Below are 21,215 nucleotides of genomic sequence, written 5' to 3'. Positions count from 1 at the left end.
TTTCGGCTACAAAAGTCCGACAGCCCGTCCGACAGACTTTCGATGGACTTTTGACGGACTTGCGGCGGACTTTCTAATGAACGGACTTAACTACATACGATCACACAAAAGTCCGACGGATTTGTACGTGATGACGTACGACCGGACTAAAATGAGGAAGTTGATAGCCAGTAGCCAATAGCTGCCCTAGCGTGGGGTTTTGTCCGTTGGACTAGCATACAGACGAGCGGATTTTTGGGTCCGGCGGAGTTACGACGTAAAGATTTGAAGCAAGTTCCCAAATCTAAAGTCCGTCAGATTTGCGACTGGAAAAGTCCGCTGAAGGTCCGGTGAAGCCCACACACGATCGGATTGTCCGCCGGATTTGGTCCATCGGCGCCCGTTGGACCAGTCCGGTCGAAAACTCAGACCGTGTGTACGCGGCATTAGAAGGGGGTGGGAGCAGTTTAAAAGCAGAACCTCACGAAAGCGGAAGTTCTACATTCCCGCCTCCTCTCCCCTTCCCGCCTCTTCTACCACTCTGGACAATTTTTTTTTTTTTTTTTTTAGGGAGCAGGTACCTGGTTTTGACGTTTAGAAACCCCCCCCCCCCTTTTGCCCGCAGCCTTCTGGGACACCTAGCAGGTCCCAAAAGGCTGCGGGACCATTCACAAAGTGCAGTGCAGCTCGTGCATGTACAGCGGGAAGCCGGTTGGAAAGCCGTAAGGAGTCACAGCCAGCTTCCCTCAGTAAACGTGCTGGCACCGGGGACCTGAAGACCAGCGAATAACCATTCCGGGTGAGGATGGTGCTGGAGCCCTGGACAAGTAGGTTTCCTTTTATTTAAAGTCAGCAGCTACCGGATTTTTAGCTGTTGACTTTTAACTTTTTTTTGGGGGGGGGGACTGAAGATACTCTTCAAGCCTTGTTAGTTCTAGCCTTGAATTCCACTTTAAGCTTACACGCATGGGAGGACTGTGTTTTGCTTGCTCGGGATGCACAGGTGTTGCATGTATCAGCGTGCAGGCAGTCCACTTACACAGACATGTGACCCTTCGGCCCCTGCAATTTAAAATGCTTTTTTTTTTTTTTTTTTTTTAATGTCTAACTTTTTTTGGTCTATCCTGCCTGCCCCCAGCATCATTCTCACCTAGGTGGAAATTACGTCTCCTCCAATCTGAAGCCTCCTGGGATGTACACGATCTGCGTTTCTAAGAAAATTGGACAAGCAGTGAGGAGGCAATGTTTCGCCTCCTCATCACCTGCTGTAACCTCTTGAACTCTGCAATAGGGCACTGCAATTGTGTGCATTGTACCTTTTTTTTTTTTCGAATCTCTTTATTATTTTTCCATAAAATTATATGTTACAACATATACTTTTTACTTCATCTATATTCCACTCTCGCAGGAGCTTCCAAATAACTCTTATTTACAATACTTACATATCGCAATAAAAATGGAAAAAAAGATAAAGAAAAATTCACACATTGCATTGTATCTGGTAGCAGGGTGGTTGTAAAGCAGCCCTATTCACCTGAATTAATCATTCAGTGCTGGTAATGCCCACCAAACGTGCCAGGGGGGTATAAGTCCTGCCACGTGGCATGTGTACATCTCTGGCCTCTGCAGCTAAAGGGGATAGCAGTTGGGTGAAGGCTCAACCATAGGGTTTAACCAGCCCCCAACTGCTAGTGACCTGGAACTCTCACTGCCGGATTTTGTTAATTCTCTCTTTTATGGAGGAATAACATTTTGCAATAAAAAATACAATCAAAATTGCACTAAAAAATAAATCTCTTCATAGTGTTTTTAATCAGAGGTCCCCAACCCCTGGGCTGCAGACCGGTACTGGCCCTGTTGATGACCGGGCTGCACAGCAGGAGGTGAGCGGCCACTGTGGTCTGCACACGGCTATCACAGACCGTGGTCACCACTCACCTCCTGCTGCGCGGCCATGCCTGTGTGTCCTCTCCCGGCTGCCCCGCTTCCCCCGCCAGCCCAGCCAACTATGTAATTCTATCAGCAGGGCAGAGGGTGGGAAACGCTGTAGATTGGAGTGGAGAGCTTCTCCCGCCCCCTGCCCTGCTGATAAGATTACAGTGGTGGTAATGCTCACTAAACATGCCAGGGGGGTATAATTCCTGCCACGTGGCATGTGTACATCTCTGGCCTCTGCAGCTAAAGGGGATAGCAGTTGGGTGAAGGCTCAACCACAGGGTTTAACCAGCCCCCAACTGCTAGTGCCCTGGAACTCTCACCGTGGTCACCGCTCACCTCCTGCTGCGCGGCCATGCCTGTGTGTCCTCTCCCGGCTGCCCCGCCTCTCCCGCCAGCCCAGCCAACTATGTAATTCTATCAGCAGGGCAGAGGGTGGGAAAAGTTGCAGATTGGAGTGGAGAGCTTCTCCCGCCCCGAGCTGGGAGAGGACACACGGACTGATAACAGCCTCTGCCCTGCCATAGGTAGGAGTCCTGTGCAGGGGAGGCAGGTATTGGAATGAGGAAGTGTCATGTTAAAGAGGAAAGGGGGGAGGGGGGGGCAGATTGCAGGGGCACTGTAATATAAAGGGGACTGCACTGTAAAGAGGCACTTTAATCGTCACAGTGCAGTCCCCTTTATATCACAGTGCCCGCTGTACAGAAAATTGGTGACCCCCGGTGCCAAAGAGGTTGGGGACGGCTGTTCTAGATGAAAGGACGAGAGTACAAGCCACAAATACAGACCTTAATTCCTTCAATAATGTTTCAAGAAAAACGCAATAGAAACTGAATAAATGCAGCAGCTTTTTTAACTTACAGTAAAGTCACCACCACTGAAAACATGCATACTGGAAATGAATGTATTAGAATTATTATAGCTGCATTTTGTTGTTGTGAATTGGCCTCTTGCATAAGAGAGAAAACAATCTACCTTTATAACCCTGCTCACTCTCTCGGAGATCAATTTTTGTAATTGGCTTGAAGTCATTATCCCACAGGCGGATACATCCATCTCTTCCTCCAGTAGAAAACCCTTCTTCACAGGCGTACATACTAAATATACCAGCCTTAGAGAAAAGAAATGTAGTGAATAGCAATTAATGCAATGACATGAAAGGAAAAGTAAACACAGTGCACGGTATATACATGTCAACCGTGGCATACACTATAATTTAGAAATGATATGATCTCAACACATGATGAGAAATGTCCATTGTGTCTTCTTATGAGCAGAAACATGCTACAGAATTTCAGGTAATATTTTAAAATTGAAGCCTAATCTGCCTATATTTTGTCTTCCCTGGTTCCTCACTCTCCCCTCATCAACATGCTAACATTTCCATTTACATTACATACCTTATTTTACACCCAGTGAGGTCATCACTGAGTCTCTGTGTATCTCTATGCCATGCAGGCAGATCATGGTTGGTGGGAGGGGCTGGCAGGGTGCTGTACAGAGCTTCCTGAAAACATCACAGCATCCGGCCTCAGTACTCCTTTCAAGAGCCTTCAGCCCTGATGCAAGCAGTGGGCTGGCTCTTGAGAGGACTTATGCGAATATCAAAATACATTTATGGGTGGGTGTCAGTCTGGAGGAGTGGGCATTCCTAGGCAGACAGCATTTGCAAGCCGGTGTCACGTCACATTCGGCTACCCATCACATTTTGCTACCCGCTGGAGTGCACATGCGCGACGCCGCCATATGCGTTCCAACACTGTTGTAAGACCACTTTGCCACAGGGCCCCTCGCCACATTTCGGGCACGGCCTCACTTTGCTCGACATAATTATAATCTAACTCTATGTCCACTTGGATGGTGGGGCTTGAACCTGGACTCAGGGGTGTGGCCACAAAATTCTGCGCAAGCGCAGATCGCCACAGTGTTGGAACGCATATGGCTGCGGCGCGTATTGCGCAGTCCAGCGGGTAGCCAAATGTGATGGGTCGCCATATGTGACGCTACACCGGCTCCTTGAGGTAACACCCACATGTGATGCTGAGACTCACTGATTTAATAGGAAATTAAATTCAGTGAATGAAAGTGGTGGGATAGGGACAGTCAGGCTGGAAAGCAAAGAACTAGATGATGCTGGATGTCCTCTAGCCAGGGAATGAGGTAAGCTTAATATGATATGCTGCAGCTTCTAATGCACACTGCAAAAATCTCACAGTGTACAGTGAAACCAGGGCAAGCAATTTCAGTCCAGGAGGGAAGCCTGTACAACTGTGCAAGACTGAAGGGACAGCTGGAGGTCAGATTTAACCACTTCAATACCAGCCACTTTCACCCCCTTCATGCCCTTTCACTTTGAGCGCTGTCACACTGTGAATGACAATTGCGCGGTCATGTAACACTGTACCCAAATGAATTTTTTATCATTTTATCACTCTATCATGATCATCACAAATAGATCTTTCTTTTGGTGGTATTTTATCACCTCTGCATTTTTATTTTTTTTTTGTGCTATAAACAAAAATGGAGCAACAATTTTTATTTTTTTATTTTTTGCTAAACAAATGAATAAAGGCTGACAATTTTGAAAAAAAAAACAAACAAACAAAAAAACAAGTTTTTCTTAGTTTCTGTTATATAATTTTGCAAATAAGTCCTTTTTCTTCTTCAGTAATGTGGGCTGATGAGGCTGCACTGATGTGCACTAATGGGTACTGATGAGTACGAATGTACACTAATGGGCATGGATGTGTATTAATGGTCACTGAGGCAGAACTGATGAGCACAGATGAGGTGGCACTGATAGGCATCGATGAGGTGGCACTGATGGGCACTGTTGGGGCTGCACTGATAATCAGGGCACTGATGATCAATGTAAATGTGCCCTGTCAGCCTTTTATCGCCTCGCTATCGGCACTCCTTTCCTCACACAGTGACAGCAAGTTTGTTTACATGGGATCAGCTGTGATTTGACACAGCTGATCACATGGTAAAGGGCCGCTGTGGTTGGTCCTTTACCTCGATCTGTGATCAGCTGTGTCCGACAGACACAACAGTCACAGAGCATGCCCGATGCTCACCTCAGGGGGCGCGCGGGAGGCGTGTTCTGGGAGGACATCCATAGACGCCCTCTGATAACAAGAGAGCCACACTGTAGCTGTCTTTTGGCTATGGCGCGGTACTGAGGTGGTTAAAGCGTATTTCTACTTTTGCAGTCAAATTTGAGAAAACCCCACAATATGTCTATGTGTTCTCATTCACACAGAATACCTGAATACTTTTTTTATATATATATTTCTTACTTTTTTAGAGGTTTCTAGAAGGAGGTGCCATAGCTGAATGAGTTTTTTTGAACAATGTTGGAGTGAGTCTGTCCCAAGTCTGTCCTCTAACATACAATGCAAGAAGCCCAGTCTCTATACCTTTAGCCTTTAGGACAGACAATGTACAAATCCAGTTACAACTTATAATGAAGCTCTTCCTGCACAGTACAGACATGGAGCATTATGGCGGCCCATCACCCTCATAAACAAAGAGAATAAAATAGGATTTTTCCTCGCTGGAGGGTTGGTCCAGAATAGAGCATCCAAAAAATGTAAGCTGCAATTGTTAGGGTTTTTTTAGGTTATGCTATGCATGTGATATGTGATATGCATATGTATGCTATATGTAACAATTATAAAGTAGGTGTTATTCCCATTTGGCTGCAAATGTGGAAATACACTTTAAGGACAAGCCAACGGCTTAAAGGGGTCCACTTACATTACAATCTAATAGTTCAAATCATTTTAAAAGGAATACAAAACCTTTCAAATTACTATTTAGTGATTTTTTTTTTTAGATATACATGTAAAAGAGTTCAGCTTGATGCTCATAATTTTATCAGTATATGGTAATGCTTTAACCTCTTTAAACAGTTCTGAACACCATGGGGCAGTGGCGGCCAGTAAAAACAGTATGCCACCCCCCCCGACCCCCAAATCCCCCGCCGGTCGGTCGGCACTTAGCCCATCACCGGCGGTTTCCCCTGCTCGGCAACCTCTCGTTCTCCTGCTGTTCTCCTGCGGCCTCTCGTTCTCCGGGTCATCATGACAGCTTTAGTTTCCTCCCTCCTCCTCGGCGGCCAATCGGGATTCTTCTCTTTTCGGTCAATCAGGAAACAGGTCTCACACCCGCTTCTGATTGGCCTGGATTGAGGATCAGTGTTTCAACAGCAAATATTCATTGGCTGTTGTAACACACTTGGGTGGGATCGGAGCGCATCCTCTGCATCCCGTGCCCACCCGATTTTGAAGCCTATTAGAGCCCCGGGCTCTTCGGCTCTTTGGCTGTAATTCATGCACCCGGTGCCCTGAAAGAGGCTGGGCGCATGAATAAGGGGTGGCCGCGGCGGCCATGGATAGATTCATGCTATGCATGAATCTATCCATTACCATATAGGGGGATGGCATGGAAAGAGGGGGTGGGGCCCAGGCTCCGCTAATGGACAGGCTGCCATTGCCTGGGGGGGTGGGAAGGCTCAGTGATCATGTGACCATTGTCACAGTAGTCATAGGCTCTATAAAGTCGGTCCTGGCAGTCTGTGATGCTCCTGTAATTTGAAATTAAACTCACCTGTATCAATTAACAGGTGCTAACAATATAGAAATCACAACGGCAACCAGTTAAAATGGTGAAAAATCGACTCAACCTTTCTGTTGTGTGTCTCTGTGTTTCACATGGAGCGTGGAGAAGAGAAAGAGCAGCAAAGAATTGTCTGAGGATTTGAGAACAAAAATTGTAGAAGAGCATGGACAATCTCAAGGTTGCAAGTTCATCTCCAGAGATCTTAATGTTCCCGTGTCCACTGTGCGCAACATTGCCAAGAAGTTTACAGCCCGTGGCACTGTAGCTAATCTCCCCGGATGTGGACGAAAGAGAAAATTGATCAACGATTGCAACCAAGGGTTGTCCGAATGGTGGATAAAGAACCTCAAATCAATTTCCAGACAAATTCAAGCTGACCATCAGGCATAGGGTACAACTGTGTCAGCTCTCACTATACGTCGCCATCTGAATGAAAACGGATGCTACCAGGAGGACCCTGCTGCTGGACACAGAAACATAAAAAAGCCAGATTGGTGTTTGCCAAAACTTACCTGAGGAAGACCAAATCCTTTTGGGAAAATGTGCTGTGGACAGACGAAACAAAATTACAGCTTTGTGGTAAAGCCCATCATTCTACTGTTTCCAGAAAAAGAAATGAGGCCTTTAACCAGTAGGCGACCAGCCGCCATCATTCTACGGTGGCAGGTCCTGGGCAAATCGCCGTAGCTGTACGTTGGCCCTATAAACAGCTATAGCGCGCCCGCTGTACGGCGGGGGACCTGATGCGTGTGATCGGCAGGCACGATGTGGGCCAGCCACGCGCGATCGCGGGCACGAGAGCCAGGACGGGAAATGTGTGTGTAAACACACACATCCCCATTCTGTCAGGAGAGAAGAGATAGATTGTCTGTTCCTACAAGCTAGGAGCAGCGATCTGGCTCCTCCTCTAGTCAGCCACATCCCCATACAGTTAGAAACACTCACAAGGAAACACACTTAACCCCTTGATCGCCCCCTAGTGTTAACCCCTTCTCTGCCCGTGAGATTTACACAGTAATCAGTGCATTTTTATAGCACTGATCGCTGTATAAATGTCAATGGTCCCAAAAATGTATCAAAAGTGTCCGAACTGTCTGCGGCAATTTCACAGTCCCGCTAAAAATCGCAGATCACCGCCATTACTAGTAAAAAAAAATAATAATAATAAAAATGCCATAAATCTATTCCCTATTTTGTAGACTCTATAACTTTTGCGCAAATGAATCAATATACACTTATTGCATTTTTTTTACCAAAAATATGTAGAAGAATATATATCGACCTAAACTGATGAAGAAATTAGTTTTTTTTTATATATATATTTTTGCGGGACGATTATTATAGCAAAAAATTTTGCTTTTTTTTCAAAATTGCCACTCTTTTTTTGTTTATAGTGCAAAACATAAAATCCGCAGTTTTGGGTACAGCATCGCACGATCGCGCAATTGTCAGTTAAAACGATGTAGTGCCGTATCGCAAAAAATGGCCTGGTCATTAAGGGGGCCAATCCTTCTTGGGCTGAAGTGGTTAAAGAAAAGAATCCAGTCCCTACAGTCAAACATGGTGGAGGTTCACTGATGTTTTGGGGTTGCTTTGCTGCTTCAGGCACTGGATGTCTTGACGTGTGCACGGCATTATGAATTTTGAAGACTACCAAAGAATTCTGGGGTGCAATGTAGGGCCCAGTGTCAGAAAGTTGGGTCTCCATCAGAGGTCATGGTTCTTACAGCAGGACAATGACCCAAAGCACACGTCAAAAAGCACCCAGAAATGATTTAAGACAAAGTGCTGGAGAGTACTGAACTGGCCAGCAATGAGTCCAGATCTAAATCCCACTGAGCACCTGTGGAGAGATCTCAGAACAGCAGCTGGGAAAAGGAACCCTTCAAAATCTGAGGGACCCGGAGCAGTTGGTGAAAGAAGAGTGGTTCCAAAATTCCAGCAGAGAGGAGTAATAAACTAATTGATGGTTACAGAAAGCCATTAAAGTGGTTGTAAACCCACATGAAAAAAAAAAAGACCTGCAAGACAAAGGCATAATGAGCTAGTGGGCATAGCATACTAGCTCATTATGTAATACTCACCTAAGATCAAAGCCCCTGCTGCGGTGCCCGTACACAGCACTGGATGGCAACATCTCTCTCTCCGGAGTTACTTCCGGGTATCGCGGCTCCTGCGCTGTGACTGGCCGGAGCCGCGACAACGTCACTCCCGCGCATGCACGCAGGAGCCGCTGGTGACGTTTGCTTCAGTGCGCATATGCCGATGACGTCGGCACATGCAGATACAGGGGATATCTCCTAAACCGTGTAGGTTTAGGAGATATCCGGGGTAGCTACAGGTAAGTTTTATTATAGGCTTACCTGTATCAAAAAGTGGATTGTAAGGGTTTACAAGCACTTTAATTTCAGTTATTTTTTCCAAGGGGTGTGCTACCAAATATTAACTTGAGGGTGGCAATAATTTTGTCCAGTCCATTTTTAAGTTTTGCGTGGAATGTGTCAGATTTTGCTTTTTGCTTCTCCACTTTTTTTCTGTCATGCCAATACAAACAAAAGAAATGAAAACATGAGAATACCCAAACATTTGTAATTGCAACAATTTTCTGGGCGAAGTGGTGCATTATCTGACAGAAATGCAGGGGTGCCAAGATTTTTGTATGTGTTAGGCAGTTGTAAAGGGGTTAAAAAACAGTTTCTATACATAGATAGTAATTATAGATGTATGTGTGGGATGTCTGCATTGCAGTGTTACACAACAATGCTTCACTGCTCTGTCTCACAATCAGAGTCAGCAATACAGATCTTGTACAGATTTGTGTTAAATTCTTATTAAATCTGTAAAAAGCTTACATAGTGTATGTATTGCATTTAAAGCGGGATTCCGGCCAGCTAAAAAAAAAATTTAAAGTCAGCAGCTACAAACACTGTAGCTGCTGACTTTAAATAAGTAGACTTACCTGCCCTGGGTGCCCACGATGTCGGCTGCCCGAGGCCGAACCGTCCCTCAGCTCTCGGGTCCCGGCACCGCCATCCTAGGTAAGGGAAACCGGCAGTGGAGCCTTACGGCTTCACTGCCAGTTTCCTACTGCACACGCGCGAGCGGCGCAGCGATCTGTGAATGGCCCCGTGGTGTTCTGGGAACACACACAGTTCCCAGAAGACAACGGGGCCGCTCACCGAGGAGAAGAAGACGCCGCGGAATAGGAAGAGGCAGATTAGGAAGACTGCATAGCAACAAGGGTTTAGGTAAGTATAAAAAAAAAATTTTTTTCCCCAATTTTTTTTTTTTATTTTTTTAGGAATTTTGGTGGCATTTTTTTTTTCCAGGGTGGCCATACGCTTTAAACAAAATCTTTTTTTTTACACTGGAAAGAAACAATGACGATGAAATGTATTTTTGTTTGTTGATCTATGTACAATATACTCCAAAGTCCCAAAAAGTTGCCCCCTTTGGGGTGATTTTTCATTCAAAGAGCCATAAAGCAATGTCCTTCACTAAGGAATAATCCTCATATTTCTGGGATATGTGATGAAATAAGAGGTGTATATTCTTTGTTTTAAGAAGGTTTTACTGTCCTACACGCTGATTCAGTTAGAGGTTTTTTTTGATTGCTTTAGTCCCTTCTCATCATAACCTATATGGTTATACAGTGGGGGAAATAATTATTTGATCCCCTGCCGATTTTGTAAGTTTGCCCAGTTACAAAGAAATGAAGGGTCTATAATTGTTATCATAGGTGTATTTTAAATAATAGAGGCAGAATATCAACCAAAAATCTAGAAAAAAAAAACATGATACAAATGTTATAAATTGAGGTGTAGTTCAGTGAGTAAAATCATTTTTTGATCCCCTACTAATAATTCTGGCTCCCACAGACTGGCAACAGTAGGTGCTCATGTAGTACACAGATTAGTCCTGTCAATGTAAGAAGGTTCTCCTAACGACAACTCGTGTATAAAAGACACGTGTCCACAGAATCTCTTTCTTCCATTCAAACTTCACCATCATAGGCAAGACCAAAGAGCTGTCAAAGGATGTCAGGGACAAGATTGTGGACCTGCACAAGGCTGGAATGGGCTACAAGACCATCAGCAAGAAGCTTGGTGAGGAGGAGACAACTGTTGGAGCGATTATTTGCAAATGGAAGAAATACAAAATAACCATCAATCATCCTCGGTCTGGAGCTCCATGCAAGATTTCGCCTCATGAGGTGAGGATGATCATGAGAATGGTGAGGGATAAGCCTAGAACTACACGGGAAGAGCTTGTGAATGATCTCAAGGCAGTTGGGACCACAACCACAAACAGACCATTGGTAACACAATACGCCACCATGGATTGAAATCGTGCAGCACCCCCAAGGCCCCCCTCCTCGAGAAGTCACATGTACAGGCCTGTCTCAAGCTTGGCAATGAACATCTAAATGATTCAGAGAAGGATTGGGAGAAAGTGCTGTGGTCAGATGAGACCAAATTTGAGCTCTTTTGCATTAACTCGACTCACCGTGTTTGAAGGAAGAAAAATGCTGACTATGACCCTAAGAACACCATCCCTACAGTCAAGCACGGAGGTGGAAACATGATGCTTTGGGGCTGTTTCTCTGCTAAAGGTACAGGCCGACTTTGCCGCATTGAGGGGCCAATGGACGGGGCCATGTATTGTAAAATCTTGGATAAGAACCTTCTTCCCTCAGCCAGAACACTGAAGATGGGTTGTGGATGGGTCTTCAAGCATGACAATGACTCAAAAATTACCGCCAAGGCAACAAAGGAGTGGCTCAAGTAGAAGCACATTAAGGTCGTGGCGTGGCCTAGCCAGTCTCCAGACCTTAATCTTATAGAAAATTTATGAAGGGAGCTGAAACTTCACGTTGCCAAGAAACCTTAAGGATTTAGAGAAGATCTGTAAAGAAGAGTGGACCAAAATCCCTCCTGAGATGTGTGCAAACCTGATCACCAACTACAAGAAACGTCTGACCTCTGTGCTTGCCAACAAGGGTTTCTCCACCAAGTACTAAGTCATGTTTTGCTTGGGGATCAAATACGTATTTTACTCACTGAACTGCAACTCAATTTAGAACATTTGTATCATAAGTTATTTTTGGTTGATATTCTGTCTCTATCATTTAAAGTTCACCTATGATAAAAAATTATAAACCCTTCATTTCTGTGTAAGTGGGCAAACTTACAAAATCTGCAGAAGATCAAATAATTTTTTCCCCCCAATGTATGGTCTCATTCATGCAGACTTGTAAAGTCACTGATCCCGGTTCACACTATCACATCGCATGTGATCCACACAGGTATCGCATCACATGCGATTCTGTGTAATGTCATTTGGCTCAAATCGCATGGCATCCACATGAACAAGGTAAAGGCACTTTTTTTTTTTTTTTGCTGCACTGGAAGCAGATTGCATGGCTGTTCATACCCCTGCGATCCGACTCAAGCAAAGTGTGTTCTGCAACCTGCTTTTAGGCTGTCGTTAACGTTTGACACCCGTAGCAGAACGCAGTGTGATTGCTATGCGGTGGTATGTGGGAAACGCAGCAATTCCTGTGCGTTTCCTGCATCGCATCAGTTGAACCTGGCCTTAAATATCCACCTTAGGTCATTCAGACGGACGATAAAGCCAGTCCTCCACCGCTGGCAGATGCAGGTGTGTAGTTTTTTTTTTTTTTGCATGATTTTGTAGTGCGTTTTTGGATAGGCACCATTAATTTTGCATAGGCCTCCCTCTGTTCAAAAAACACGACAAAGAAGCTCATGTACCAAATTTGGGCAGTGAGCCAGGCACGTTTAGTGTTGTGTTTTTTGTCGCAATTTTCATGCGTTTTCTTGCACGACTAGCGTGGCAAAATCGCAATATGTTTGGGGTGACATTTAGGCCCCTTTCACACTTGTGCGACCTGAAAGTCGTGCGATTTTGATGCACTGGAAGCAATGCCTGTGTAATCTTGAGGTCTATGGACCTCAAGTCGCATCAAAATCAGACCAAAATAGTTCAGGGACTACTTTGAAGTCGCTGCGACTTGAAGTTGCACAGATATGAATGGTACTCATTGGAAATCATGAGTACGACTTGTCATGCAACTTTGCAGTCCCAAGTCGCACAAGTGTGAAAGGGGCCTTAGAAATAATGGCATCGCTTTAATTGACTATTGAGCTTTCTGTAAATTATTTTTTTTTTACCTCTAAATAAAAGAAATTTGTTTAAAAAAATTAAATAAATAATGGCATCGCAAACGCATCCCGTATTTTGCTGCAAATCCACTACGATCAGGTGTGCACGGGGCCTAAATATTTTGCTTGGATAAATTCAGCAGGAACTCTCAGAGCTCTAACACATCGTGTTGAGTTTTCCATATCATGAAATAAGTGAAAATATTAGAAAGCAAGAAAAAAAAAGAAATCTTAGCATACTTATAGGAGATACTTGTCTGGATACTTACACTGTGAGCTCCTTGAATGGTGCGGACTAAGGTGAGGCCCTTCCACACATAGACGTCTCCATTTAAAGCTCCTGAGTAAGTGATGTCTTCTTTTGCACATGCTAAGCACAGGATGGTCTGCAAGTCCCCAGTTTTCCCAAATATCCCCCTTTTGGCTGTTAGTGCATTTCCACATAACGTCCAGAACTGCAAGAGAAAATCGAAAAGCTCTTTTTCTATAATACATCTTCTTATGTGGGGCAAGTCATATCTAGATTAATACAGGATTCAATGACCTACAGAGATAGATGAGCCCTGTACATATGCTCTGTTTATTTATATACACACACACACTCACCGGCCACCTTGCTAGTATCAGGTTGGACCCCCTTTTGCCTTCATTCTTCGTGGCATAGATACAACAAGGTGTTGGAAACATTCCTCAGAGATTTTGCTCCATAGTGACATGATAACATCACGCAGTTGCTACAAATTTGTCGGCTGCACATCCATGATGCCAATCTCCCGTTCTACCACATCCCAAAGGTGCTCTATTGGATGAGATATGGTGACTGTGGAGGCCATTGGAGGACAGGGACCTCATTGTCCAGTGGTGAGATGATTGGAGCTTTGTGACATGGAGCATTATCCTGCTGGAAGGAGCCATCAGAAGATGGGGACACTGTAGTCATAAAGGGATGGACATGGTCAGGTAGGCCGTGGTGTTTGAACGATGTTTAGTTGGTACTAAGGGGCCCAAAGTGTGCCAAGAAAATATCCCCCCCACCATTACACCACCACCACCAGCCTGAACCGGTGATACAAGACAGGATGGATCCATGCTTTCATGTTTTTTGGGCCAAATTCTGATCCGACCATCTGAAATCGAGACTCATCAGACCAGGCAACGTTTTTCCAATCTTCTATTGTCCAATTTTGGTGATCCTGTGTGAATTGTAGCCTCAGTTTCCTGTTCTTAGGTGACAGGAGTGGCACCCGGTGTGGTCTTCTGCTGCTGTAGCCCATCTGCTTCAAGGTTTGATGTGTTGTGTGTTCAGAGATGGTATTCTGCATACCTTGGTTGTAACGAGTGGTTATTCGAGTTACTGTTGGCTTTCTATCATCTGGAACCAGTCTGCCCATTTTCATCTAAAATCAGCAAGGCAATTTCCTCCACACAACAGCCGCTCACTGGATATTTTCTTTTTTTCAGACCATTCTCTGTAAACCCGAGAGATGGTTGTGTGTGAAAATCTCAGAAATACTCAGACCAGCCCGTCTGACACCAACATATAGAAAAACAGGGAGGGCGCACTGACCTTGCACATTATCAAAAATTATTTAAATAAAAACAAGAGTCATACTCATAAACAAATGTTAAAAAGAAGGCTTAACATTGCTCCAAGAATTCAGAACTGTGTCCTCAAGACACCTGCAACCTGGACCGGGTAGTAGGAGGAACCAGATGGTATCGCAAACAGCTTACACGTTACGAGGGAGTACCCTCTTTATCAGAGCCTCGCTGAGGTTTTAATGAAGAGGGTACTCCCTCGTAACGCATAAGCCGTTTGCGATACCATCTGGTTCCTCCTACTACCCGGTCCAGGTTGCAGGTGTCTTGAGGACACAGTTCTGAATTCTTGGAGCAATGTTAAGCCTTCTTTTTAACATTTGTTTATGAGTATGACTCTTGTTTTTATTTAAATAAAATGTATTTTTGGTAATGTGCAAGGTCGGTGTGCCCTCCCTGTTTTTCTATATGTTTCAGCTCTAAGGATATCCATTGTTCTGAGGAGGGCAGCAAGGCCATTGACTTTCCATATTTTATCCAAAGGGTTGGCTACACCACTTACATATGGACTTAGCACCTGAGCACAGGAGATTGTTTTGCGTCGTCTGACACCAACAACCATGCCGCATTCAAAGTCACTTAAATCCCTATTCTTCCCCATTCTGATGCTCAGTTTTAACTTCAGCAAGTCCTCTTCACCACGTCTAGATGCCTAAATGCATTGAGTTGCTGCCATGTGATTGGCTGATTACCAATTTGGGTTATTAAGCAATTGAACAGGTGTACCTAATAAAGTGATCGGTGAGTGTATATTGTCTTGATTTCCTTGCCTAACATATTTAAGAAAATAATGTCTTTACAAATGCACAATTTAATCCTAAAAATCAAAAGACAAAAGGATGGTCCTAATATTACTAAGATATCAGTACACAGCCAGTCCTTGGCAGCCCATATATTCATCATTTTATTTTTGTTCAACCAGCAGGTTGGATGGGGGAATCACTCCCGCTGAGTTTTTGTGTTCTGACGGGGAGCCTTCCCAAACATCAGAATACAATGATTAGCGCTGCTGGCTATAACTGGCAGCACTGATCGATCACGAAGAACCAGACAGGCTGGTTGTACAGAAGTTAACCGTTAGATTGTCTTTTGTACAACCAGGGTGCCTATACATGGATTGAAATTTGGCCGCTGAACTGGCTGAATTTTGAATCCATGTATGGACAGCCTTGGGCCTCTGTCCCACGGCCCTTTAGCTGCAGCTGCAGGATTCCTGCGGCAGGAATGAACAGATTCTTGCTGCTGGAATGGCCGGGTTAAGCGATCAGAAGCAGTCGGCTGCGTTCAGTCTCAGATATCTGACATCTCAACCCTGACACCCCCATCTGCCTAAATACCTGAACAGTGTCAGCAACTGATTGGATGCAGTCACTGATCAGCTGACAAATTCCCACCCAGCTCAGCTTTGTTGAGCCAGGTGGTGCAGGCAGTGCTGGGACAAGGTCAGTTAGAGCCCAAAGTGAACATGCCAAACTCCACCCCCCCACAAGATGCAGAAGCATTATGTATCAGCAAAACACCCCCCCCCCCCCCCAAGATGTATGAGCATTATCTGTCAGCAAAAAAAATACTGTGCACTAATCTGCATACTTACCCCGTAAGTATAAATCCCCCCCCCTTCTACCAGTACAAATCCACCCCCCTGCTGAAATCCCCCCTCTCAGCATAATTCATGCCCCCCCCCCCCCCCAAAAAAAAAGAAATCATCCCTCCCAGCACAAATCTTCTACCCCTAAAATTACCCCTCTTAGTACACATTCCCCCTTCCCACTTTAAATCCCCCTCCCAGCACAAATTATCCTCCTAACACAAATCTTATTGCCCTCATCCTCTCTCCCAACACAAATCCCCCTAAACCCAGGTTCACTCTGTAGCGATGCGGGAACCAGCGCGATTACAGCGCCGGTTCCCGCATCGCATCTCACCCATAGGCAGTTTCACACTGCCCTTTGCAAACCGCTGCGGTATCAATACAATGTTAATGACACCTCTAGAACTGTGAACTCACACAAGAATCAGATCGCATAAGTGAGAACACCCATACGATCCAATTCCAGTGCAGGAAAAAAAAGTCCCTGCACTATTTTCCTGCAAATCCAAAGTGAGTTCAGCCATACAACTGTATGGCCGAACTCGCATTGCACAGACATCGCATGCGATCGGCACCACAGTGCGGGTGCGAATCACATGCGATGTCTGTGTGAAGCCAGGCTTAATCACCACTTTTAGCACCCCCCCCCCACCCAAATTTCCCCTCAACAAAATTCTGCCTTTCAACAGAAATCCTCCTCCCCCCCAAGCTCCTTTTGGCGCTCCCCCCACCTCACATAATACCACAGTGCCCCTCCCGTCCACCCCTTGTCCCGGCAGACCACAGCTTGAATTTTGTCAGGTGTACCAGGTTATGATTCAAGCACTGTATAGCCAAGATTTGGGCCTATATCACATGGCGGCCAGTGCGTAGTAAAAACTGGCAGTTGAGCCATGGTTTTACCACCACCCTCTGACTGCCCACCTAAAACATAACATGCAGTTGGAAGGGACTGTACACATGCTGCCGCAAATTTAACATGCCGAGTATGACAGTCAGCACTGGGCCACTGTTCCTATATAAAAATGCTGCTAAATGCTAAAAAAGAAAAAAAACCTTCTTCATATTTAACACTGTGCAATGTGTTCTTTGAAGTTATATATACACCTTACATCTCAACCAAAGGAATTAATTTGTTTTTAAACCTTCAAAATACGTTAAAAAAGGAAATATTATTTGCAAATAATCTCAGGAAACAAAACCAAAAAAAAACCAACCTTATAAAACTTACCTTTATGTGTTTTACCCCACAGCTGACCAATCTGTTGGGCTGATATGGATCCCAGGAAATATCAAATATCTGTCAAAAAATAATAAAACAAAAAACAAGGAACTGTGAAATATAAACACTTATATTGTTATATATAGTGGTGTGTGTGTATACACTTAAAGACCAGGCCTTTTCTGGCACTTTTTAATTACAAGTTTACATTTTTTTTACAGGTTACCTGTTTGCAGTTACAGAGGAGGTCTAATGCTAGAATTATTTCTCTCGCTGTAACAGTCACAGCGATACCTCACATGTGTGGTATGAGTACCGTTTACATATGCGTGCGTGACTAACGCATGCTTTCGCTTCTGCGCACAAGCACGGAGGGATGGGGCGCTTTACATTTTTCTTTTCTTTTTTCATTTTTACACTGTCACTTTAATTATTTTTTTAATCACTGTATACATCCCTTGTAATAGAAATAAGGATGGCAGGTCCTATTTATGGAGAGATCTGGGGTCAAAAAGACCCCAGATCTTTCATATACCTTTAAAAGATCAAATAAAGAAAAAAAAACATTTTTTTTGATCATTTGCTTTAAAAGAAAAAAAAAATTGTTTACAGCCACCCTAGACCGGAAGTGACGTCATGACTTCACTCCGGTCCTCCAAGGCCATAGATGCGATCGGAGAAGATCTGGTCTCTGTTCGCCTCCATGACCAGCCGGCCGCACCGTTGGATTGTTTTCCGCTGGTGGCTGGATTTCTCATGAAAGTGGTCCGAGCAGCTCATTAGCCGCTGAATCGTTTCAGGTCGCTGGTGTTTCTCGGGCTCACCATTTTTACCTGCCCGGCAAACACCAGCGACCTGAAACGATTCAGAGGCTAATGAGCCACTCGGACCACTTTCATGAGAAATCTAGCAGCCGGCTGAAAGTAAAAAATACCAGGGTTATAGCTCATAGCTTCAGCCACAACCCCGGTAAACCACTTGCAAACCACAACGTATATATATATATATATATATATATATATATATATATATATATATACGGTCTGCAAGTGGGTATTGCACACAGACATTTTTTGGCTGCCCTGGACAAGTCTGAAGATGGTCTGTGATGTTCCATAGCAGCATGATGCTCAGGTATGAACAAGCACCATTGAATACAAAGAAAGTCTTCATGGTAAAACTTTCTGCGCTTCAGCCTAGGTTCACACTAATGCGGTGTGGGAAACACAGCAATCCGTGCGTGTTTCCTGCACCGCATTCCGATTGCATTGCCCCTGTGATCTGCTGCGGGTGTCAATACAAAGTTAACAACACCCCAAACACTGGTCGCGTTTGCCTACACCAGATCACATGGTACAAAACAACCATGTGATCCGTTTGCGGTGCGGTTCCAAGAAAGGTGCATGCACGTCTTCGGTGGAATGGGGTGCAATTTGAGCCCATTAAAAATGAATAGGCTCAAATCACACAACACTAAATCGCATGTGAATTGCACAGGAATGCGGTGCGGTTTCTGTGCGATTTACGTGGTTCATAGCGTAAACCAAGGTGTGGATAGGGGCCTATCTACTGACTAGCTAGCTGACATATTCTCCTAAGTGAATGCATGCACCTGCAGTGAAAGATACAAATACATCACACACAGGATTATACTCAAATGTACAGTATGGAGTGGATTTACTAAAAATGGAGAGGGCAAAATCTTGTGCAGCTCTGCATAGAAACCAGCTTCCAGGTTTTCATTTCAAAGCTTAATTGAACAAGCTGAAGTTAGAAGCTGATTGGCTACCATGCACAGCTGCACCAGATTCTGAATGCTCCAGGTTTAGTAAATCTTCCCCTATACATCCTATATCTGGGTTATTATAAAGAAACATAAAAAAAGAGTAGAAGATGCATTTTTTTTTCCAGCAGTGAAACACATACAGACATTTGTGAGCACTCCGCAGGTAAATACAGGAGAAGAAGAGTCAGGATCAGGCCTCTGGCTGGGAGACTAACCTCCTGTCTCAGAAGCAGGAGGGGATCTTATGTCACACACTGCACAGCATAGAGCACAGAACTGAATGGAATCTGAGACCTAAATGGAGGGAATAGACCAGCGCTGCGCTCCCCCCCCATGGGGAAACATGAACAGCTAAAGCTGTCAATCACCTGCTGTGTGCTGGAGGCCCCTCCTCCATCTCCAATAATTGCTGAAGACAAAAGTGACTCAGGCAAATAGCAGAAGAAGCAGACAGCGGAAATCACTCTATGTGCTTTGGATTGAGCCAAGTACACACTATAGAAGGATGTGCTTTGCAAATTTTTGAATTTCAGAGGTTTACAACCACTTTAATCAAAACAATTTTAATAATAGATTAAAAGGTAGCAAAACTAGGAAGTCCATTGATAGTGTTTTCATACACTTTTATTGCTTTTTTTACTGCAGTACATCAATAAACGTCGGATTGGTGGATGGTTATTTACTCAGTGCCATAAATAAAGGGCACAGGATAAAGCACCATTTTGCTTGGTACAGAGCCACTCAGATTGGCTCTGACACCATGTACAGAGCCAATCTGAGCGGCTCTGCACCTTAGTATTACCGTGATTGCTCATAGGGGAGGTAACAGGTACAAATGAATGAATGACTCATTTATTAACTCCTGAATCATTGTACACATCTCTTTTTAAAGTTTTCATCCCCCCTCCTCTCCTACAATACTGATCTCCATACTTTAGAAGCACTTGTTTCAATCAGCCCCTGTAGGTATGTACCAGGCTAACTGGTCTAGAATAATGCATGGAAGATGTAAGATTTTCCTTTTTGCCAAGCCTTGAATGATAAGGTAATTATTAGCATTGAAGTGTATCTAAACCCAAGAAGAAAAAAAATGTAACATATTGCAGCATACCAGTGCTTAGATATGGTGACTGCACTCCTTTTCTTTTTTTCAGGCTTTTTTCTGTATGTGACCAGCATGTTAACCCTTCACCTCTTATCTTTTATTTCTACACATTAACCCTTTCATCTCCATCCTCCTGCTGTTTGTGACCTGTACATTATCCCCTTTACCTCCTTATCCCTCTGTGTATGGTCTGTATGCGCCGTTGTACCTCCCCCCTCTCTAGCCAAACTATCACAGCACTGAAACCAAAAAACGGCCTGGTAATGAAGGGGTATTAAAGGCTGGTATTCAAGCGATGAGTATAGTGATTGCTGAGCCATTATTAGCCGTACATAATACAGCAGAGCACATAAATTCAATAGGCTGGCGGGACCAGCTGTGCTGGAAGTGGCACTCATCATCACGTTTGGCATCGAGTACCTCTTCACATGGAAGTCTCTGTACAAAAGCTAAAGGAAGTATGTGAATTGTTATATTCATAGTGAAAATGCAGGGTAATTATGTGTCCTCTCTCCTCTGGCTGATTTTATCTCTCTGCCTCTTAACAGAACACTCATCCACAGTACATGTTATCATCACAGTAATACACAGACATAACATCACACACAACATATAAGACACGGATTAGAACACGGGGTGTAAGAGCTTCATAGTACCCTGTCTGAATGGCCAGTTGCTGTAGCCAGAATTTTGCCTTTCTGCCAATCCCAAATGCAGACAGTGTTTTTGGCATCCAGTCCAACAGAGGCGAGGCGCTATATGAAACAAAAGAAAGAAAAAGTCTAGTTAGCTTCATTTGGGAACACATCAATGTATATCAATCATTTTAGAGGATGCCTATACTGATCCATCCACATCCTTGCGGCTTCACTTCCTGAGCAAATCGCGCTGCACTATCCCACTGGTCCCTGCTGTCTTCTGGTACCTGTGTGTCTCCCAGAAGACAGCAGGGGGGGAGGGGGCGGAGAAGGCGCCAGAAGTGGCGTAGATACTCGCGGGTGGCTCGGGTATCTATGCCCGGAAGTGGGAGCAAAATACCTGTATTAGACAGGTATCTGCTCCCTCCTCCCCTCTGAAAGGTGCCAAATGTGACACCGGAGGGGGGGGACCGGAAAAGCGGACGTTCCATTTTTGGGTGGAACTCCGCTTTAACCTTTTGGGTTTGGCTATCACCAAGTATATTCTGAACT

At 44.5% G+C, this 21,215-nt stretch overlaps 1 protein-coding gene across 5 annotated transcripts in view; it reads right to left on the bottom strand.

Annotated features, from left to right (window-relative positions):
- Positions 1-21,215, bottom strand: part of EML6 (EMAP like 6) — a 262,319-nt gene that overhangs the window by 187,808 nt on the left and 53,296 nt on the right. For all 5 annotated transcript variants that reach the window (XM_073628575.1, XM_073628576.1, XM_073628577.1 and 2 more), the window contains exons 3-6: positions 20,682-20,780; positions 17,144-17,212; positions 12,992-13,177; positions 2,890-3,025 (exon numbers count right to left, since the gene is read on the bottom strand). In XM_073628575.1, the coding sequence (XP_073484676.1) occupies positions 2,890-3,025; positions 12,992-13,177; positions 17,144-17,212; positions 20,682-20,780 (490 nt within the window). The remainder of the gene's footprint in view (positions 1-2,889; positions 3,026-12,991; positions 13,178-17,143; positions 17,213-20,681; positions 20,781-21,215) is intronic.

The sequence above is a fragment of the Aquarana catesbeiana genome, linkage group LG04, assembly GCF_042186555.1.
Source record: "Aquarana catesbeiana isolate 2022-GZ linkage group LG04, ASM4218655v1, whole genome shotgun sequence".
Taxonomy (NCBI): domain Eukaryota; kingdom Metazoa; phylum Chordata; class Amphibia; order Anura; family Ranidae; genus Aquarana; species Aquarana catesbeiana.
This window is presented reverse-complemented; position numbering and strand designations above follow the sequence as displayed.